The 23,949-nt window shown below is 40.5% G+C and overlaps 1 protein-coding gene across 9 annotated transcripts in view; it reads left to right on the top strand.

Annotated features, from left to right (window-relative positions):
* Nucleotides 1-11,431: 11,431 nt before the first annotated feature.
* The window catches only part of pbx3b (pre-B-cell leukemia homeobox 3b), an 88,902-nt gene continuing 76,384 nt past the window's right edge, over nucleotides 11,432-23,949 (top strand). For 5 of the 9 annotated variants that reach the window (XM_024417442.2, XM_024417440.2, XM_024417437.2 and 2 more), the window contains exons 1-2: nucleotides 11,432-12,446; nucleotides 13,173-13,246. In XM_024417442.2, the coding sequence (XP_024273210.1) occupies nucleotides 12,253-12,446; nucleotides 13,173-13,246 (268 nt within the window). In that variant the 5' untranslated portion in view covers nucleotides 11,432-12,252. Of the gene's footprint in view, nucleotides 12,447-13,166; nucleotides 13,247-23,949 lie in introns of all 9 variants that reach the window. The other 4 variants (XM_024417441.2, XM_024417436.2, XM_024417433.2 and 1 more) reach the window with 1 other exon arrangement.

Below are 23,949 nucleotides of genomic sequence, written 5' to 3'. Positions count from 1 at the left end.
ATGGGTGCACCTCAGCCACGCTGATGGTTCTAAACGATATCATAACCACCATCGATAAGAGACATTACTGTGCAGCCGTATTCACCGACCTGGCCAAGGCTTTTGACTTTGTCAATTCCCAAACTCCTATTGGCAGACTCAAAAGCCTTATTTTCTTAAATGATTGCCTCGCCTGGTTCACCAACTACTCTGATAGAGTTCAGTGTTGTCCGGACCTCTGGCAGTCTCTATGGGGGTGCCACAGGGTTCAATTCTCAGGCCGACTCTCTTCTCTGTATACATCAATGATGTCGCTCTTGCTGCTGGTGATTCTCTGATCCACCTCTACGCAGATGACACCAGTCTGTATACCTCTGGCCCTTCTTTGGACACTGTGTTAACAACCCTCCAGGCAAGCTTCAATGCCATACAACTCTCCTTCCGTGGCCTCCAACTGCTCTTAAATGCAAGTAAAACTAAATGCATGCTATTCAACCGATCGCTGCCCGCACCTCCCCGCCCGTCCTGCATCACTACTCTGGACGGTTCTGACTTAGAATATGTGGACAACTACAAATACTTAGATGTCTGGTTAGACTGTAAACTCTCCTTCAAGACTCACATTAAGCATCTCCAATCCAAAATTAAATCTAGAATTGGCTTCCTATTTCGCAACAAAGCATCCTTCACTCATGCTGCCAAACATACCCTCGTAAAACTGACCATCCTACCGATCCTCGACTTTGGCGATGACATTTACAAAATAGCCTCTAACACTCTACTCAACAAATTGGATGCAGTCTATCACAGTGCCATCTGTTTTGTCACCAAAGCTCCATATACTACCCACCACTGCGACCTGTATGCTCTCGTTGGCTGGCCCTCGCTTCATACTCGCCTCCAAACCCACTGGCTCCAGGTCATCTACAAGTCTCTCGTAAAGCCCCGCCTTATCTCAGTTCACTGGTCACCATAGCAGCACCCACCTGTAGCACTCGCTCCAGCAGGTATATATCTCTGGTCACCCCCAATTCTTTCTTTGGCCGCCTTTCCTTCCAGTTATCTGCTTCCAATGACTGGAACGAACTGCAAAAATCACTGAAGCTGGAGACTCATATCTCCCTCACTAGCTTTAAGCACCAGCTGTCAGAGCAGCTCACAGATCACTGCACCTGAACATAGCCCATCTGTAAATATCCCATCCAACTACCTCATCCCCATACTGTGTTTATTTATTTATCTTGCTCCTTTGCACCCCAGTATACCTACTTGCACATTCATCTTCTGCACATCTGCCATTTTTCAAACAAGAAATAAGACAAATAAATAGAAGACTTGAGCGTACATAACTGTTCACCCCCCCAAAGTCAAAACTTTGTAGAGCCACCTTATGCAGCAATTACAGCTGCAAGTCTCTTGGGGTATGTCTCTATAAGCTTGGCACATCTAGCCAGTGGGATTTTTGCCCATTCTTCAATGCAAAACTGCTCCAGCTCCTTCAAGTTCTTTAATCAAAAGTCGTGCTATAAATTCACAGACAACACAAAGATTCCTTGATGCCCTTCCAGACTCCCTCTGCCTACCCAAGGACGCCAGAGGACAAAAATCAGTTAACCACCTAACTGAGGATCTCAATTTAACCTTGCGCAATACCCTAGATGCAGTTGCACCCCTAAAAACTAAAAAAAATTCTCATAAGAAACTAGCTCCCTGGTACACAGAAAATACCCGAGCTCTGAAGCAAGCTTCCAGAAAATTGGAACGGAAATGGCGCCACACCAAACTGGAAGTCTTCCGACTAGCTTGGAAAGACAGTACCGTGCAGTACCGAAGAGCCCTTACTGCTGCTCGATCATCCTATTTTTCTAACTTAATTGAGGAAAATAAGAACAATCCGAAATTCCTTTTTGATACTGTCGCAAAGCTAACTAAAAAGCAGCATTCTCCAAGAGAGGATGACTTTCACTTTAGCAGTGATAAATTCATGAACTTCTTTGAGGAAAAGATTATGATTATTAGAAAGCAAATTACGGACTCTTCTTTAAACCTGCGTATTCCTCAAAACCTCAGTTGTCCTGAGTCTGCACAACTCTGCCAGGACCTAGGATCAAGAGAGACGCTCAAGTGTTTTAGTACTATATCTCTTGACACAATGATGAAAATAATCATGGCCTCTAAACCTTCAAGCTGCATACTGGACCCTATTCCAACTAAACTACTGAAAGAGCTGCTTCCTGTGCTTGGCCCTCCTATGTTGAACATAATAAACGGCTCTCTATCCACTGGATGTGTACCAAACTCACTAAAAGTGGCAGTAATAAAGCCTCTCTTGAAAAAGCCAAACCTTGACCCAGAAAATATAAAAACTATCGGCCTATATCGAATCTTCCATTCCTCTCAAAAATTTTAGAGAAGGCTGTTGCTCAGCAACTCACTGCCTTCCTGAAGACAAACAATGTATACGAAATGCTTCAGTCTGGTTTTAGACCCCATCATAGCACTGAGACGGCACTTGTGAAGGTGGTAAATGACATTTTAATGGCATCGGACCGAGGCTCTGCATCTGTCCTCGTGCTCCTAGACCTTAGTGCCGCTTTTGATACCATCGATCACCACATTCTTTTGGAGAGATTGGAAACCCAAATTGGTCTACACGGACAAGTTCTGGCCTGGTTTAGATATTATCTGTCGGAAAGATATCAGTTTGTCTCTGTGAATGGTTTGTCCTCTGACAAATCAACTGTAAATTTCGGTGTTCCTCAAGGTTCCGTTTTAGGACCACTATTGTTCTCACTATATATTTTACCTCTTGGGGATGTTATTCGAAAACATAATGTAAACTTTCACTGCTATGCGGATGACACACAGCTGTACATTTCAATGAAACATGGTGAAGCCCCAAAATTGCCCTCGCTAGAAGCATGTGTTTCAGACATAAGGAAGTGGATGGCTGCAAACTTTCTACTATTAAACTCGGACAAAACAGAGATGCTTGTTCTAGGTCCCAAGAAACAAAGAGATATTCTGTTGAATCTGACAATTAATCTTAATGGTTGTACAGTCGTCTCAAATAAAACTGTGAAGGACCTCGGCGTTACTCTGGACCCTGATCTCTCTTTTGAAGAACATATCAAGACCATTTCAAGGACATCTTTTTTCCATCTACGTAACATTGCAAAAATCAGAAACTTTCTGTCCAAAAATGATGCAGAAAAATTAATCCATGCTTTTGTCACTTCTAGGTTAGACTACTGCAATGCTCTATTTTCCGGCTACCCTGATAAAGCACTAAATAAACTTCAGTTAGTGCTAAATACGGCTGCTAGAATCCTGACTAGAACCAAAAAATTTGATCATATTACTCCAGTGCTAGCCTCTCTACACTGGCTTCCTGTCAAAGCAAGGGCTGATTTCAAGGTTTTACTGCTAACCTACAAAGCATTACATGGGCTTGCTCCTACCTATCTCTCTGATTTGGTCCTGCCGTACATACCTACACGTACGCTACGGTCACAAGACGCAGGCCTCCTAATTGTCCCTAGAATTTCTAAGCAAACAGCTGGAGGCAGGGCTTTCTCCTATAGAGCTCCATTTTTATGGAACGGTCTGCCTACCCATGTCAGAGACGCAAACTCGGTCTCAACCTTTAAGTCTTTACTGAAGACTCATCTCTTCAGTGGGTCATATGATTGAGTGTAGTCTGGCCCAGGAGTGTGAAGGTGAACGGAAAGGCTCTGGAGCAACGAACCGCCCTTGCTGTCTCTGCCTGGCCGGTTCCCCTCTTTCCACTGGGATTCTCTGCCTCTAACCCTATTACAGGGGCTGGGTCACTGGCTTACTGGGGCTCTCTCATGCCGTCCCTGGAGGGGGTGCGTCACCTGAGTGGGTTGATTCACTGTTGTGGTCATCCTGTCTGGGTTGGCGCCCCCCTTGGGTTGTGCCGTGGCGGAGATCTTTGTGGGCTATACTCAGCCTTGTCTCAGGATGGTAAGTTGGTGGTTGAAGATATCCCTCTAGTGGTGTGGGGGCTGTGCTTTGGCAAAGTGGGTGGGGTTATATCCTTCCTGTTTGGCCCTGTCCGGGGTGACCTCGGATGGGGCCACAGTGTCTCCTGACCCCTCCTGTCTCAGCCTCCAGTATTTATGCTGCAGTAGTTTATGTGTCGGGGGCTGGGGTCAGTTTGTTATATCTGGAGTACTTCTCCTGTCCTATTCGGTGTCCTGTGTGAATCTAAGTGTGCGTTCTCTAATTCTCTCCTTCTCTCTTTCTTTCTCTCTCTCGGAGGACCTGAGCCCTAGGACCTGAGCTCCAGGACTACCTGACATGATGACTCCTTGCTGTCCCCAGTCCACCTGGCCATGCTGCTGTTCCAGTTTCAACTGACCTGAGCCCTAGGACCATGCCCCAGGACTACCTGACATGATGACTCCTTGCTGTCCCCAGTCCACCTGGCCATGCTGCTGCTCCAGTTTCAACTTCCACCTGACTGTGCTGCTGCTCCAGTTTCAACTGTTCTGCCTTATTATTATTCGACCATGCTGGTCATTTATGAACATTTGAACATCTTGGCCATGTTCTGTTATAATCTCCACCCGGCACAGCCAGAAGAGGACTGGCCACCCCACATAGCCTGGTTCCTCTCTAGGTTTCTTCCTAGGTTTTGGCCTTTCTAGGGAGTTTTTCCTAGCCACCGTGCTTCTACACCTGCATTGCTTGCTGTTTGGGGTTTTAGGCTGGGTTTCTGTACAGCACTTTGAGATATCAGCTGATGTACGAAGGGCTATATAAATAAATTTGATTTGATTTGATTTGATTTAAGTCATACCACAGATTCTCAATTGGATTGAGGTCTGGGCTTTGACTAGGCCATTCCAAGACATGTTTCCCCTTAAACCACTCGAGTGTTGCTTTAGCAGTGTGTTTAGGGTCATTTTCCTGCTGGAAGGTGAACCTCCATCCCAGTCTCAAATCTCTGGAAGACTGAAACAGGTTTCCCTCAAGAATTTCCCTGTATTTAGCGCCATCCATCATTTCTTCAATTCTGTATAGTTTCCCAGTCCCTCCCGATGAAAAACATGATGATGTTCTCGGGGTGATGGGAAGTGTTGGGTTTGTGCAAGACATAGCATTTTACTTGATGGCCAAAAAGGACAATTTTATTCTCATCTGACCAGAGTACCTTCTTCCATATGAGTCTCCCTCACCAAATGTGTTTGTTTCTTTTTTTTATGCAATGGCTTTTTTTCTGACCACTCTTCTGTAAAGCCCAGCTCTGCGGCGTGTACAGCTTAAAGTTGTTCTATGGACAGATACTCCAATCCCCGCTGTGGAGCTTTGCAGCTCCTTCAGGGTTATCTTTGGTCTCTTTGTTGCATCTCTGATTAATACCCTCCTTGCCTGGTCCATGAGTTTTGGTGGGCGGCCCTCTCTTGGCAGGTTTGTTGTGGTGCCATATTCTTTCCATTTTTTAATAATGGATTTAATGGTGCTCTGTGGGATGTTCAACGTTTCGCATATTTTTTTTATAACCCAACCCTGATCTGTACTTCTCCACAACTTTGTCCCCGACCTGGTTGGAGAGCTCCTTGGTCTTCATAGTGCCGCTTGCTTGGTGGTGCCTCTTGCTTAGTGGTGTTGCAGACTCTGGGGCCTTTCAGAACAGGTGTATATACAGAGATCATGCGAGAGATCATTTGACACTTAGATTGCACACCGCTGGACTTTATTTAACCAATTGTCTGACTTCTGAAAGTTGCATTGGTTGCATCGGATCTTATTTAGGGGCTTCATAGCAATGTGGGTGAATACATATGCACACACCACTTTTTTTTGTTTTTTTGTTTTGTTTATTTTTTTTGTAGTTATTTTTTACATTTCACTTAATTTCATGAAATCCAAATAAAAAATAAATTTAAATTACAGGTTGTAATGCAACAAAATAGGAAAAACGCCAAGGGGGATGAATACTTTTGTAAGGCACTGTAGTGTGTTTACACAGACAGTGGTGCAACAGCGCCTCTTCAGCCACCCGAGCCACGGCCTCTAGAAAGCGGAGACAGTACAGGTGCATCAAAGCTGGGGCCAAGAGACTGATAAACAGCTTCTATCTCCAGGTAATCAGACTGTTAAACAGTCACCACTAGCCAGGCTCCACCCAGTACACTGCCCTGAACTTTAGCTAATGTTACTAGCAGGCTACAACCCAGTACTTAGAGACTGCTGCCCTATGTACATAGAATCATTGAACACTGGTCACTTTAATAATGTTTACATACTTCTTTACCCACTTTATTTGTATACTGAACAAAAGTATCAACACAACATGTAAAGTGTTGGTCCCATTGTTCATGAGCAGAAATTAAAGATCCCAGAAATGTTCTTCTACAATTTTGTGCACAAATGTGTTTACATCCCTGTCAATGAGCATTTCTCATTTGCCGAGCAGTATTTCTGTTTGTAATAAAGCTCTTTTGTGGGGAAAAACTTATTCTGATTGGCTGGGCCTAGCTCTCCAGTGGGATAAATACCATGAAATAAATGAACAACGTACACAAACCAAAGAAAATACTGTTCGTAATTTCTCTGGTCATTTGGTCATTTACTCAAATCTCCCTCTGCAAGGGGATCACAGAGCCACCACTCAGACCAGGATCCACTTCACAGTCTCCTATCAACCATCGGTAAAAGAGGTGGACACATCACCAGTAGTTCTAGTTCCTTTTGAATCTAAAAAGACTGAGTCATAATAACAAATTATACATTGTTAATTCCTATCATTTTGACATATTAAAGCACAAACATTTGAATATTCAATTAATTTGGAAATGTTATTGAATTCATTTGTTTTGTGTTCAACTAGATTTACAGAATTGTCATGTTTTTTGAAAAACTCTTTAGTATTCCCTGACCCCTTGCAGACACCAGGCTTCTAAAATCATACACCCATAACATCCTCACTTAAACGTTATCCTCCCATCACAACAAAGCAAGCCATTATATCAGTGCATGCTAATCTCCTAATTAACAAGCTAATTAGGCAATTACAGCTTTGCTGAAGGATGCTTAAATGAAATATGTCAACACAGTCACTGCTTTCTATGGCACCTGTGGGTCTTTTCAGATGTCACATTGAAAAGCATAATATACATTTGAACAGATGAAGCATAATATCAATTTAAACAGATGACGAAGTACATGCACACTCATGTGTAGTTCAAACAGACTAGCATTCTCTGTGTAAAAGTCCTCATTTCATTACTAGTGATGTGAGTTCATTTGGCTCAGTAATTGAAAGTCCTTAAACATTTTTTACCACACATCCTTTCCAACTATACCATGCTCATTCCCAACAAAATCCACAGAAGGTAAATCATAGATCATCAGAATATTTCATTATGCAATGTGATGGGTAGATTTCTTGCCCTGGACTCAAGTGATGTAGCTGTAACAGCAATACTTTATTTCAAATGTTAATATGTTCTTTATAGAAGTGGGGCTTGTTTCAATGAATCCAGATCAACCAAAAGCAGGTATACAGTATAATGAACTTTCAGTTATGACTAACTCCTCTTTAAACCAACTGAGGTGGAATTACAAATGCATTAAAAGGTGCTTTTTGTATCCCTCAGAAGCAGTGGTTTCCTACTGCAGATGATTAGGGAAGTTAATAGAAGAAGAAGAAATTATTCATTTTAGATTAGTAATATGGTTTCAGAATTGAAATCATAGTTTTATGACAATAATGCGCTCCTGGTTATGTAAACTGTGCGGTGAACGTACAATGCTACTGTGTCGTTTTGCAGGGGGCTGTCATAGTACGGAAATGAATTATGTTGACATATGGCTGAGAACAATGGTGAAAAGTCATGCTATGCAATGCAATGAAGAATCATGCACTGCAACAGAGGAGAGGAGCTCGAGCTGTACCTTTGAGCCCTCCTTGACAGGTATGCAGTCTGACTTGACAGCTCAGTATTTCAATGATAAATGCAGTAGTCCTGGGACTCCCTATTCACTAAACTCAAGAGTGTGTTGAGCTGATACTTCAAGGTCAAGTGAATAAGAAAGAGCGGAACCACACAGTTCGCTAAAGAAGAGAATCTCATTTGCTTTTTGACTTAGTAGAAGCTGCTTGCCATGATCTCAACCTTCAGACCATTTAGGTTCTTGACTGAGTCTAGAACCAAATCTCTCTTAAATGTATTTCATGATTTCTTTCAAAAAAGAAATGTAAAAAAAAAAAAAAGTACCTTCACGGTGTTCAATGAAGTGATGCAATTATAGTTGGTGTTCCATTCTGATAACACTAAACCCCTTTTGTCCATGTCCAATGATGGTTGTTTGATCCAAGAACATTTTGTAACTTATCTCAAGAGTTTTGAATGCACTGGGAATGCTCTTGAGTCAAAAGGTGTGCCCTTCAGTTTTCAGTAAAGAGTCTGTAAGTTTAATTACTGTTTTACCTCAAAACAGTAAATCAATTTCTTAACTAATGAAACCATACAATCATGTCTTTTAGGCTAACAGGGCTTTTGCTCATTGGCATGGATGAGCCCCTTTCTGTCTAATGAGGTCATTTCTGGTGAATATCTGTCCATTTATGGGACCCCTTTTGGCTCAAGAGCACCTCCAGAGGCAAAATTTCTGTATGGCCTCTTTAATTCAGTCTTGTAATCAATTAAGATAATATAACATGTTATGTGATGGTTCGTATGGTGCCACCAGGACAGAGTTTGTGTGAACTTCACTATCACCAACATGTTGAGCTCTCTGTCTAGTTTACACCAAGGTAGGGTGTGGTCCTTTGTAGTTCAGAATGGTGCTTGTAACACCAGGGTAGTGGGTTCGATTCCCGGGACCACCCATACGTAAAATCTATGCATGCATGACTGTAAGTTGCTTTGGATAAAAGTGTCTGCTAATGGCATACAGTGCATTTGTAAAATATTCTGACCCCTTGACTTTTGTTACATTACAGCCTTATTCTAAAATGGATGAGATTGTTTTTTCCCCTCATCAATCTACACTCAATACCCCATAATGACAAAGCTAAAACAGGTTTTTATAAATGTTTGCAAATGTATAAAAAATGAAATACTGAAATATCACATTTACATATGTATTGGTATTGTTTTTTTTATTAGGATCCCCATTAGTTGTTGCAAAAGCAGCAGCTATTCTTCCTGGGGTCCACACAGAACATGAAACATAATACAGAATGACATAATACAGAACATCAATAGACAAGAACAGCTCAAGGACAGAACTACATACATTTTTTAAAAAGGCGCACGTAGCCTACATATCAATGCATACACACAAACTATCTAGGTCAAATAGGGGAGAGACGTTGTGCCGTGAGGTGTTGCTTTATCTGTTTTTTAAAACCAGGTTTGGTATTTATTTGAGCAATATGAGATGGAAGGAAGTTCCATGCAATAAGGGCTCTATATAATACTGTACGCTTTATTGAATTTGTTCTGGATTTGGGGACTGTGAAAAGACCCCTGGTGGCACGTCTGGTGGGATAAGTGTGTGTGTCAGAACTGTGTGTAAGTTGACTCTGCAAACAATTTGGGATTTGAGACATTAAAGTTTCATATAAAAAGAAGTGATGCAGTTAGTCTCTCCTCAACTCTTAGCCAAGAGAGACTGGCATGCATAGTATTTATATCAGCCCTCTGATGACTCTTTACTCAGTACTTTGTTGAAACACCTTTGGTGGCGATTACAGCCTCAAGTCTTCTTGGTAATGACTCTACAAGCTTGGCACACCTGTATTTGGGGAGTTTCTCACATTCTTCTCTGCAGATCCCCTCTAGCTCTGTCAGGTTGGATGGGGAGCGTAGCTGCAGAGCTATTTTCAGGTCTCTCCAGAGATGTTCGATTGGGTTCAAGTTCGGGCTCTGGCTGGGCCACTCAAGGACATTCAACGACTTGTCCCAAAGCCACTCCTGCGTTGTCTTGGCTTTGTGCTTAGGGTCGGTGTCCTGTTGGAAGGTGAACCTTCGTTCCAGCGCTCTGGAACAGGTTTTCATCAAAGATCACTCTGTACTTTGCTCTGTTCATATTTCCCTCGATCCTGACTAGTCTCCCAGTCCCTACTGCTGAAAAACATCCCCACACCATGATTCTGCCACCACCATGCTTCACCGTAGGGATGGTGACAGGTTTCCTCCAGACTTGACGCTTGGCATTCAGGCCAAAGAGTTGCATCTTGGTTTCATCAGACCAGAGAATCTTGAACATAGGCCACTGTGTTATTGGGGACCTTCAATGCTGCAGACATTTTTTGGTACCCTTCCTCAGATCTGTGCCTCGACACAATCTTATCTCGGAGCTCTACGAACAATTCCTTTGACCTCATGGCTTGGTTTTTGCTCTGACCTGCACTGTCAACTGTGGGACCTTATATAGACAGGTGTGTGCCTTTCCAAATCATGTCCAATCAATTGATTTTACAACAGGTAGACTCCAATAAAGTTGATCAATGGAAATAGTACGCACCTGAGCTCAATTTGGAGTCTCATAGCAAAGGGTCTGAATACTTTTTTTTTTTTATACATTTGCAAAAATTTCTAAAAACCTGTTTTCACTTTGTCGTTATGGGGTATTGTGTGCAGATTGATGAGGAAAGAAATTATGTATTCCATTTTAGAATTAGGCTGTAACGTAACAAACTGTGGAAAAGGTCAAGGGGTCTGAATATTTTCCATATGCACTGTATATTATATACTCATCCCACACTTGCTATTCTGGGGTGTTTGCATGATTTCAATGAAACAGTCTTATATGAATGGTGTGTAGGTATATGACGCTTAAATGCCATGCATCCAGCTCAACAACTTGTCTGCTGCCATAGCAACTGCAGGGGAGCGCTGAGCAGCGCTGCCTGCCTGTGCAATGCATGTCACCCATAGCAACGACCAATCAGAAGTTTCTATCCTTTTGTTCAAGCACAGTGAAGATAGAGGATATGATGGGTGGGCTTTCAGGACCATGCATCTGCCAGCAATAGGAGACTCTGGTCGTCAGTCGCATTCAAACACAACATTGATTGGTCGAAGTGGTTTATTTCAAATATTATAAACATTTTTACTGCTTGCCTACCCTATGAGCCTCGGCTTGGTAGAGATGACTATACCATAGCCCTAAAAAGGAAAAAGTCTGTGCAATTCATTATCAGTTCTGTATTAAACTATATAAAGATCTGATTAGGCCTATGCATTTAATGGAATGACAGTATTTTGGTGCACGTGCACTTGTGAGGCATACGACAAGTGGAACTACACCGTTATTTCGTCATTATAATCACCATCTCAAGCAATGCACTAGAATTTTAGCTTTCGGGGTTCCAGAGAAGTGACAAGAATATAGACCCCTCCTCTGATGGGCGGAGCGTGCATTTGTATTTCGATGTTGTCTTTTTTTTCTCCAGCTCTTGTTCTGACACGTTTGCACTGAGTGAGTGGCATTGGCACACTTTCAATCGCTCACTACCTCTGCCATCAAACAACATAAAGCACACAGAGGCAGAGGCTCGCGCTCATAAATTTCAGCAGGCAGATATTTTTGCGCATCGCTTTACAGCGTGTAGCCTAATTAATTTCTCGCTGTTCTTTTTTTCTATAATTTTTCCACTAATGCAAAACATTTAAAAAAATAATTGCAATAAATTTACAGGTAGCAGGTAGGCCTACTAATTTACTGCCTAAGTGTTCGATTTTTTATATTTTCATTCACATGTTTATTGTTAATTTTCACTGGATATTTTGTTTCCTGCTGACAATAATGGGGATTTGAACATTTTCAAGAGGAATTGTACGAGGAAACATAATCAAAAGAAGACGACTAATAAATGACAGATCAGCAAGGAGCAATCATACACAACTCGTCAACTCAAAAGAGAAAGACGAATTGACAAGAGGACTCCTGCAGGATACGAGGGACAGCGGCTGTCATTTTGACAAATAAGTTTGAACAATTATAGCTTATGTATTTTCGGACAAAAACATTTATAGATACTCACACTTCGGACCGTGCATAAAGAAGGAAGATTGCAAGAAAGTGATTACTTGGACACGCGATATTGATACCATTACTGGTACTCAGCTAACGTTAGCCTATTTATTTTTTCTTATAGGCTACGCGTAAACGCAATATCACCAATATACAGCTCTCTAACGCAACACATGTTGTAGTTGTTTTTTTGTATGTGAGTTTTTCAAGCCAAGTTTCCATTTGTGTGGCTTCGTGATTCTGTTTCGGCTGACTATGGACGAACAAGCCCGGATCATGCAGGCTCTCGGCGGTGTCAGCTTGGCTGGCCACTCGATACAAGGAGGCATGGCACTGCCGCCTCCACATGGACACGATGGGATAGATGATGGGAGAAAACAAGATATCGGTGACATTCTGCATCAAATAATGACCATTACTGACCAAAGTCTGGACGAGGCGCAAGCAAAGTTGGTTCATTTATATGTTTTCTTTACAAAACACTTTACGCACCACAACTCACTATAGCTAATTAACATTATCATCCATGTAATAAAAGGCTGGCTATAAAAATGCTGATCCATATGGCAATCCCATGGTCAAAGTTATTTGCAGAGGGCAATGTAGATTAAAAAGGAAACACCTGTCATCCAGTAATTCTAATAGTTTTGAAACTTGCTTCTGGCTGGGGGGGAGGCAAAAAAAAACTTGTATGTGCAAAGTGCAGGCTTTACATTGCATTTACATATAATGTTGCGAATTGGTAGGTTGGGGCTCCTGTAAACATTGATGCGTATTTGTCAAGTACTGTTTTACAGTAACTCCTGATATTTAAAAATAACGTTGGATAATGTCCAAATTTAATTCCATGTTAAGTTATTTACCAATAACAACAATTTTGAATGTAGGCCTACACTCTTAGTTTCAATTGTGCATTTTCTACTAATAAACTTTTTTTAAACAAACTTTGAAGTCTTACAAAATAGCATTTCAACAAACAATGCATCCATCGTCATTCGTGTTGACAAATCATTGTTTATGCTACAACTTTGCGATGCATGTCAACATGTGCAAAATGAGCAAGACCTCGAAGTTATTGTAAAGAACAAAGACACATTATTATCTCAAAAGTTTTAACAACTGAGGTGTTATAGTGACTATATTTCAATGTTGGTTCTTGTCTCAAACTGAAACAGGAAACATGGACTGAACTGCCACAGAATGAAACCTGCACTCTTCAGCGTCCTCTGCGAGATCAAAGAGAAAACAGGTAAGACTTCACATTAATTCAAGTGGAAGATGTAACAACAGGAGGACTGTATCAATAGGCAACATTGCTGAGCCCCAACGCATTTGCACACCGCCATCTTTACTCTCCCCGTTGGCAGCTTTATCCGAAGTTATCAAGCAGGAGACAGAATCAGCTCCCGTCCGTTATGACATTTTAAATGGGAAAATTCAGGTTATGGTTAACGTTACAGCCTTTGATTAGCATCTGCAGATCTCCGTAAAAAGGTATCGGTGCTCTCATGTAGAAATTGATATAGGGTTGTTGTCCGATGGTTACATAGGGGTGGAATGGACAATGAGGTGCGTAACATTCCTCCATATTTTATCATAAATAAAGGAAATTCACTTGCTTTGTTTTTATTAGGCTACACCACACCATGTGCATTATATGAGCCGTTTCAGCGCCATGCATCTCGTTTTTTATTAAAATGGAAAGTATAGCCAACAGTGATGGTAATTATTAATCCTATATTTAGTCAGTTAGAATGTAATCTCGTGCTTAATGAGGTTTGCTGTCCAAAGGATGGATCACTATTGGCATTATTGGCACGAGTCTAACCATTGTTGCCTTCTGTAACGCACATAAAGCATTCAGACGATCAATAGAGCCAGCCGTTTCTAACGTGACAAGCTAAGAGCAATGATACTGTGGAAAGTATATATAAGAGCATTGTGTAGCCTAATAGAAAACATAATATTCAAATATCTGCTCAGCATGTGGGGACACAGATTTTAGAACCAGTCTCTTGCCCACATTAATATTAATTTCCTAATACAAATGGGTAGCCTACAAAGGAGTAACTGTATGAGGGTTAATATATTGTTTGAAAATAGGACATGATTTAAGATTGGTATATTTTTTTAAACAGGAAATTGGTTTGGTCGTCCTTAGTAGCATTCTACAAGGTGATGAGTTAAACTCAAAAAGTTAAATAGGCTTCCCCCAAACAACACTATTGTGTGTGTGTACAGGCTGTATGAGTGAGTTTGTGCATGCCAGTCTGCGCGAGCGCATGAGTGAACAATTGTGGACCCATGCTACTTTAAGATAACCCTTTTCAAATTCTAACCATGATAAATCCACAAGCTACTAAGGTTAGCATACTAATTGTGCAACCTGTCTTATGAATTGTTCTTGTGCGTCGCAATGCCATGCAATCCTGACATCACAGCAAATCAAACACCATACATCGATAGAACACTATTTTATTATAATGCACATTTTCACTTCTGTTTTTTTGCCCAACGTCTTTCTAGTGGGCCTGAGGGTTTTGCCGAAAGGAGATTGCTCATAAGAAGACACGAACCACATGCTACAGTCAGTGATGTGACGGTGTGCATCTTGAATACGCTTTTGTTAGGGTAGGTAGCCTAGACCAGTCGTTGCAAGGCCAGATGCATATCATATGGTCCGAATAAATATAATATCACTTTTGGATATGACAACAAATACTATGATTTTACGCCCACGCTATTGGAGAAGGTGTTTTTTGTGGATAGGATACTTCTGAAAATGTTGATGAGCCAAAAGGAGGTTAGTGCTAGTCAACTTCTCACATATAAACCTATTACAAAGATGTGTTTGTACCGCAATGCAATATACAAAATGAACATTTTCACTATTGTAAGTGTCTATATTTGTAATATTTAATTGAACCTTTATTTAACTATGCAAGTCAGTTAAGAACAAATTCTTATTTACAATGATGGCCTATATGAAAACATATTAAAAATATTGCTGTTGAGTCATTGCTAAAGGGTGTGTGGCTGATTTTTTTGGGGATACTTTACACAGTGTAAAAGGCAGAGGCTCTTCATTTTTATCCACAATATTTACTCAATATTTGTTGTTCAAAGTCACTCACACATAGATACCATAGAATGTATGATCCTGTGTATGGTTCCACACACAGAGAGACAGGGAGAGCGCTCAGTATCTGGATCTTATCCATGTCCCAGTTCGTCTGTAGTTGACATCACAGGGGCCAACAGAGACATTTATATTGCCCTTTAAATATTTGACATGACTTGAAGTGTAGGTAGGCCATCAGTAAAATGTCACAGGAACACAATACTTTATTTTATGCATTTAACATTTAAATAATTTTTTAAATAAATAAAAGTTATTGAAATGTTTTATTCTATATCAAGCTGTTGCAGAAGCATTATAAGCTGTCTTTACTCTCGCTAGTGAATAGTGATCTTCGATACCAATGGTGAATCATATTATGTCAAGTTCCAGTCGTTTATGACTACAAGAGACAGTATTACAACAGTGGTGCAAGCCTTTGGCATTTTCCCCTACATGTTAGTCAAGGCCACGTTTGGTATTTTGGTATCCTTTAAAAGAGTGAGAGAGAGAGAGGGATGACAGTTGTCAAATACCGGTAAACTCTTAAACTCAGTTGAAAGTTGCCTATCATACAGAAACCCCTTAAATGACATTCATTTGCTACTGCTTTTAAATAGTGACGAGGTGTCAGATTCATGGCCTCTGTGTGGCTTATAAGCAGAAGTGACTTGGGTGAGATCATAAAACTTAATGAACTTCTCGGCCACAGGAGGTGTCTGCAGGGGCAGGAGAAGGGCCCTCGTGGCTGCCTAGTCTACTTGAGGTATTCTTTATGCCTGTCGAGAAGAAAGTGGGAAAGTGAGAGAGTGATTGTGTAAGAAAAAGGGGGAACATGATCACTGGATGTTTTAGCTCTATGTAACGATGTGTGAGCAACTGTGAGTATACTGTATGTTTTATACTGTATGAGTGTGCATCATAGATTAATCCATGCATTAGTATCAACACACACGATATGCATGTATCCCTACATGCTTTCAGATCTAAACCCCACCTGTAGGACTTATCTCCGTGGGCACATGTTGGATTACTTTTGACATTTTTATATTTTATATGACATTAAATATCTAATTAATTATGCACGAGAAATAGAGTCTCTAAGTATGCTAATTATTTAAATGAGCTTGTTTACTATTCCAGTTGTTGTAATCTTCTTTAATCCCTTTGATGGTTTTTGTTTCAATGTCATTTTGCACAAGAACTAAACCAGTAAATAATATACTGTACTTCTGTGCTACTTTGTTTGAGCACTCAATTTGGAAAAGCCTGTGTGTAGCAATGCTTCTGGTTGTACATTTTCTCTATCCCAGTCTCCCTGATCAGTATGTGTTTTGTGTGCTGTGTGAAGTATGGGGTAGCTGTAAAGTCTTTGTTTTTACTATTGAGAATTTAAATCCAGTTTTAGTTTGGAATTGAGATGTGTGTGTGTGTGTGTGTTTTGACATATGGACATTATTGATCTCATTTTAATCAGATAATCCAGTGCTTTATTTAATTATACTGTATCAATAGATACATAATAAAACTGTATCAGTAGTTTCATAATACAATTAAATGCAATTAGAACAATGTACATGTAAGGAGAGAGAAATCTTTGAAAATATAAAATGCTTATTATTATTCTTGGATCACATTGTACCAGCTGTAAGTAGAAACAGGCTAAATCAAACCTGAAGTGTTTGTATTGTAGCCATGTAAACAATGACAGCAAACATACTTGGATTTACAACTGTTTGAAGAGGTAATGGATGATGTGTGTGTCTGTCTGTGTATGTGCATATATCTCTGTGTGTGAGAGAGTGTCTGTGTGTGAGAGAGTGTGTGTGTATCTGTGTGAGTGTGTGTGTGGTTATTCTGCGGTTTGGAGTCACAGCCTTCCCCCTCTTAGCCATTGACAGAGCTCAGCTGGTCTGGTGGCCTTCTTAACCAAACTCTTTTTCTCTCCCACTGTGGGTCATTCACATGCCCCCGTGGCATCATACAGAGGGATTGTTTGTTCCTTTCATGTCTGTTCACTGGCACATAATCTCAATGTCATTTAGCCACCCAATGATCCCATCCGGGGAAAACCATATCCAACCATGAATTTGACAGCAGTGCAGCAAACAAATATGGCTGTAACTACTTTATGTTTACAGGATATGCTTCAATACTGTGCAGAACATTCTTTTTTTTTTACATTCATATATATGTTAGAAGTAAAGAAGGCCATTTTAACTCACCTACAATCTCAGAAACTCACTAGGGAACTTGGTGCATGGCGGTGGGGGGAAGCTCAGTAGCCCGTGTTGTGTGGTTGGGAAAGAAAGTGGGATGCACTTGACTGGTGAACAGACTATTTGTAGTGTTCAGAGGAATTTTGGCACTCTTCTTACTCTTATTGTAGACCCAGAGCAGATTTCCTCATCGCTAATGCCCTAGAAATATTAATTCACTTTGATATGCTAATTAGGGGGCATTATGCAAGAAATTAGATTAAGTGGCAGCATGAAGTCATTTGCCTGTCAGTAAATTGAGTGTTTTTAGCAGGAGGGGTTTGTTTTTTCACTTTCTCTTGTTTTTGCATTTCAATGAGCTGAATGTGAGATATTGCTGAAACTGCTACAATTCTTTACCTTTTTATTGTCCATTGTTTATTTTCTCGCTCAACTCATCATGTTTGATACCAGCAATCTGCAAATGATGACACGTGTTTGTTCTTCGACACATTCCTTTTGTCCACACCTCTTCTGAATTGTGCCCAGCATGTCAGAGGTAGATAAAGAAAAGTAAACTCTAAAAAGATACATTTGCAGATTTTTTTTTTTTACTGTAGCTTGAGGAAGACATACAGTGCATTGGGCATGAGATCTCAGTGCTAATCAGATGGGTTTTGCAGTAGTTTCTCTGTGCTGGGTTTGTTTTCTCTCCTCTCCTCTCTCTCTTGCCCTGGAAGCGAGGCTCGCATCAGCAGCGGGAGCAGCAAGAATAACAAAGGTGAAAGATTACCTCCATATGGTATTTCTGACCAGGGAAAGGAAAGGTTCTGCAAAAGCACTCCTCTTTGATGTGAGGTTTAATCAATAGAAAGAGATTACAGAAAACTATTACAGGCTAAATCACAGCGCGCCACAGAGGCTTAGTCCTCTCCACAGCTCTCTCAGCTGCACTGCACTCCTCCTGGCTGTGTATTGACTTGTTGTTTTCCTGACCTTTGACTCATCAAGTTCAGAAATGGGAGGTCTGGTCTGGAGAGGTAGGAGATTGCAGGAGGCTCAGGCTGATAAATGCCCAGATCCAGTGTGTAGAGCAGTGGATTAGAAAGACTAGTTACAGTATCTGACTAGGGGGGTAGGGTTAGCCGACATGTTAGCCTCCTCATACTGCTGATACCACTGCTGAACATGCCATAGTATTTGTCTGTTAGTTCATCTATGTGCATGCTGTGGTTATGAACAGTGGACTGGCTGAGTAACTTTCAGATTGAGGTTGTAATTAACCACGTGCAAGGCTGACTAAAAGCATTACCTTGAGTAAATATAGTTAGGATTGAGGGTGTAAACGTTTGTCAAACCTTTAGGGAACATTCATTTTAAAGCTCCCTGAAAAAGAGTTAATGAGACCCCTAAATCTAGTTTGTTGTTAATTTGACATGCCATTATGATTATTATTATGATTATAGTTATATTAAATTGAGAAAACAATGAAGTTAACAGTGTTACAATCCTTACCATGGCCCAAGATCAAAAGTCAATATTTGTGAAGACTGCCTTGTTCTTTACCCTTTGCTTTTTATAGTGTTGATTTGTGCAAAATACCACAGTCAATGTATGCCGTGGAACAGAAATCCATTCAACAGACAGACAATTGACTTTTGGATGCTTTTTGTTCGAGAGTGCCTCAGTGATGCGGCTGCAGCGACTAGATAGCGCTCGGCAGAATGGCTCGCTCACAGCTGGGTTCCTGGCCGTCTCAATGGCAGGGCTACTTGTGCTTCCCCTGCAGCGGGTAGGGGATTGGGAAGATGGGGAGGTTATCTAAGCAGCTCCCAAATCCCATGCTTTCTCCTAACAGCAGAGAAAAAAAGCAAATGACAAAGAGAGAAAATAGAAAAAGTGGGGTGCGTATCAGTATCGATGGGGAAGGAAATCTGGAATGTCATATGTTCACATTCTCCCAGTATTTGTCATATTTTGTTTTCCCGACTGCAACAGTATAACAGCACCTGAATCTGATTCTGATCTGAATGAGGTGCTTTGATACGATAACCTGCTGGTGCTGATGACCCTCCGTCTGTACTCACACAGACCCCATCTTATGCTTGCCTCTCTCGCTACCTCTTCTATAGCTGGAAGCATTTTCTGTGGGCTCCTGTGCGAACAGCAGCCCACAATTGTATTTTTCCACATACATTATACCAATTAGTCTTTATGGCAACTGGCATAAAAATGTGCATCCTCCAACAATATTTTAGTAGGTTAATTGCAACATTTCTCAATTGTACAGTTGGTGAAATAGTTATCTTCAGGCGGTGGCAGCCAGGAGAGGCTGCTCGGGATGCAAAAGGGAAAGCTTGATTGAAACGTTTGACATCGGTAAAGCTTGGAGCAGCATGGCCCTTGCTTGCTTTCTGTGCACTCCATTATCCTCAGTGTTCTGGTCCCTCTCTCAGCTAACCAAACAGAGTATCCCACCTGAACCAACATGCTGCTGAAGCGTGATGAATAATAGAAAAGAAAATTAGAATAAATCTCTCAGATCCTCCTCAGCATTGTTCGGCCTCATCCATCAGGAAGAAAGGCTCCTCCCACATTGACCCAGTCTGGGTATCAATGACATTGTCTTATATTTGCTAATCTCATTTAATAAATGTGGTCCCTGCACCCCCACCCCCAACTCTGGAGATGAGCTCATGTTTCATTTAATTACTTTCTACCTCAGATCGTTCGGTTTGCTCCATTCTTTGTTATTCAAGAAAATACAGTGAATATGAACATGTAGAATATTACCTCATAGACAGAATTCTGTTATTGGAATTTCATTGGACATTGTTAATTCAGTTGGCTTCAAAACCTTTTTTTTTGTCAATGGGAATAAGTTTGTCTGTCGTGTTAGTTAATTCAAGATGTTCAACCCCTGTATAACTGATCATAATCTATTTTTTAACACACTTATTTCCCTGTGATCATTGCATATAGCTAGGCCCTCCTCTCCAGTGGTCAGATGTCATAATGTTTCCCCCATGGGCCACCTGGTGCTTTATGTTCATGTTGGAGACATTTTTTGCAACATGGAGGTAGCTTGTTCCCCATCAGGACCCTGGCATCTGTTAGCGAGGCGTCTTCTCTAATATATTACTGGAGTTGTGCGCCCTTCAGACCAGAAAGAGACCGGCTGATGAATTCGATATCACCTTTGACTTGTCAGCTATTCTTTGCAGGTTAACCAAATTGTGCTAAGTATGAAACATTACATTTTCATTCAATGAAGTGAATGTTAAGCCAGCCACAGCTGTTTTCAATATTTGATGCTTTTCCCCTGACATGTAAATGACATAAGTACAATTTGTGATGTGTTGTCATCAATAATTTTGTCAGAAAGCATAAAAGCTTGAAAAGCCATCCAACCACAGCAAAATATAAAATGACCATTTACCCATTTACCCATGCTCACCTCGCTGGACGGTTCCTGTCAGATATAGATTGAACAGCGAGTAATTCTGTTAAATCAATTAGTTTTATGTTTATTTATTGATGTTGTCATAAGTATACATTAGTATGCCAGATTTGTGTTGGTACTATTCAGTTCAAGCCCATTGAGGAATAGTCTGAATGTATCTTATGGAGCGATAAGTGATATTGATTGAATAAGAGCTAATCACAGATCAGGTCAGGTAACAGAGACACTGGACCAATGCAATGGGCAGACTGTTACACAGTAATAAGAATGATACAACTAGAAACAGAGCAAAGGTTTGGTTACCGGATGTTTCCTATAGAGTTTCTTTATCTGAGTCCAATCCTGGTCTTAATGTTTTAACGCAGTATCATTAGATGGTGGAACAATATTTCCATAGAGTGTTATTAGTATAAAGAGTGTCAGATAGAGAGACTGGTACAAAGCAAGTCCTCTCTTGGTAATGATACTGCTATTTATAGGTCCCCATTTCATTAGCTCCAGTGTTTCAGAGAAGATATTTTCTCACGGGGCAATTGATGCCTGATGTTAATTTACTCCCCATACACATTAAATGTGGACAACCAACATGCCAGAATGTTTTTTAGTAAAGAGGGGCCCCTCTGCTATTGCAGGAAATATATTTGGATGTTATTTGTTTTGGTGTTGATCTATTCTACGATTGACTGACTCATCTTTAGAGGTTTGATGATACATATCATATTATCCATTTAATACAGTAACAGGGTATAGTGAATGGAACTCTTACAGGTGATCATTTTTCCTTCAGAGAAGTGTTGGCATTTTCAATTTCATCTAGATACCGACTTTATTTGAACAGTTCTAACATTGGAACATTGCAAGGCTTCAAATCATTATCCGTGTTATCACACACATACTGTACAATGTTGAATAACGCTATGTAGCTATTATAGAAAACAGAACAATGTCTTATTGTTGTCTATTTCTTCCCTCATCACATGTATTGTTTTCACAAAAGGTGTTTTCTAAAGTTCTCTCCTTATTTGTTCATCTGTAATTGAATCCCTTTTCTATTGTTCCACAGGCCATTGTTCTACACGGTTCATACATTAGAATGATATATTGAAGGCAGAAATGGGAAAAAGACTGCAATGCAATGAAAATTTAATCAGCGTCTTCTGCTGCTTTAATAAGGCAAATAATTCTTATTGGCTGCTGTGTTAAGATTTCTAATATTTAATTCATACCAAACCTTGCATTATTCTGCCCCTGCCCTGACAAGCCCCACTCTGCTGCCTGCCAAAAGGCAACATTAAAGACTTAAAAGCAGATGTAAATGTCTGAAGGCATCTGGATGGCCAGTTTTGAAGTCATCACTAAATGGTACTACCTTGCATTATTAACTATTATTAGGGACAGAGATTGTTTATCAATTGATAGTCTTTTTTACTTAACATTAAAATGAGAATAGAACATTTTGAATATTTGCGAGGTCAGATGGAACATAGCATCCATCATTTCACTGAAACTCCTTGATGGCCTCATATTTGTGTTTTTAAAGGCAACTTATTGGCTCCTGGTGTTGAACACAGAGAAACCTTATATTATTGAGTGATTCAGAATTACTATCTTTACTCCTAAAACAATATACAAGGGACTGAAAAGACCTTCCACTTCTATCGTCATATTTTCTTATTGGTTGGTGAATGTATAAGACTACTCTAAATGTACCTTTCCTTTTCTTCCTAGAAGTTCGTTTTTGTGGGCTGAAGCAACGGAAAGGTGGCAAGTGGCCAAAGGCTAGGTGATGGCTCATGTTAAAGTGAAACGGCAGGTCCTGTTTTCCTCTCTTGGTGAAATGGCTTAATTGGTGTCAGAGCCCCAGGGATAAAGGCCTCTTGCTCTGAACATAGCCACACCGTCATAGTCTTCCCTCAGCCAGGACAAGCGGGTAACGTCTGGTGGTGAATGAGGACTAAGCCGTGCCATAACAATATGCAGAGATGTTTGGGATGACAGAAATTAATACGCGCTTGCTCCCAGAAAGTCATGATTAATGACGGCGAGTAGGGGAACGCTGTCCCTCCTCTTACTCCACTTTGATGGGGATTGAAAAGCGAAAGAGGCTGGTTTCTCTTCTCTTTAGAAAGTGGATGTCACCCAGAGTACATTACTGCTGTTTTTCTTTCCCGTTTTTCCTCAAGAGGAATGCGGTGGGATTGGATGAATTGAGCCATCCTAATGAATTTAGGATGGCTCCGCTACCCTGATTTGGGAGTTGACCCATCCTGTCCAGTAGCAAGCTGGTGGGAGTACTCAGTCTTCCTTGGAGTTATCGCTGTTAGGAACTACATGGGAAAGGAAAAGCACCTACTGATATAGATAATTACTAATATTACAACATAACAGTTATTGACAAATGTATGTTTCATTTGATTATCAGATTCTCTTATTAACATCTTTACTACATGTCTATAGATATTATAAACCAGTTAATGACATGCTGGCAACCTATATCCATATATCAAAATGATTTATGGTGTCTGTGCACTTGGAAAAAGAACAGAAAACTAAAATAAGATATATTCAATGTTGTGAAAAAAGAACGATGACAATGTGCTTTTTCATAGTATCTGTGTTTTTGAAATTACCAACATAAATTTTATTTAAAGGTCCGATGCAGCCATTTTTATCTCAAATAATTTCTGGGTAACAATTGTGTATCTTACTGTGATTGTTTTCAATTAAAATGGTTTTTAAAAATTGCTTCTTAGCAAAGAACATTTTCTCAAACAAGAATGTAGCTAGTACTGTCATGGATAGGTCTGAGTGGGTAGGTAAAAAACAGAAAACTAGCTGTTATTGGCAAAGAGTACGAACTAAAGGTCGACCGATTAATCGGAATGGCCAATTAATTAGGGACGATTTCAAGTTTTCATAACAATCGGAAATCGGTATTTTTGGACACCGATTTGGCAGATTTTTTAAAACTTTATTTTCTTTACTTAACTAGGCAATTCAGTTAAGAACACATTCTTATTTTCAATGACGACCTAGGAACGGTGGGATAACTGCCTTGTTCAGGGGCAGAACGACAGATTTTTACCTTGTCAGCTCGGGGATTCAATCTTGCAACCTTACAGTTAACTAGTCCAATGCTCTAACCACCTGCCTCTCATTGCACTCCACGAGGA

The sequence above is a fragment of the Oncorhynchus tshawytscha genome, linkage group LG04 (genome assembly GCF_018296145.1).
Source record: "Oncorhynchus tshawytscha isolate Ot180627B linkage group LG04, Otsh_v2.0, whole genome shotgun sequence".
Taxonomy (NCBI): Eukaryota; Metazoa; Chordata; class Actinopteri; order Salmoniformes; family Salmonidae; genus Oncorhynchus; species Oncorhynchus tshawytscha.
Note: the sequence above shows the minus strand (reverse complement) of the source record. Positions and strands in the feature narration are given on the sequence as shown.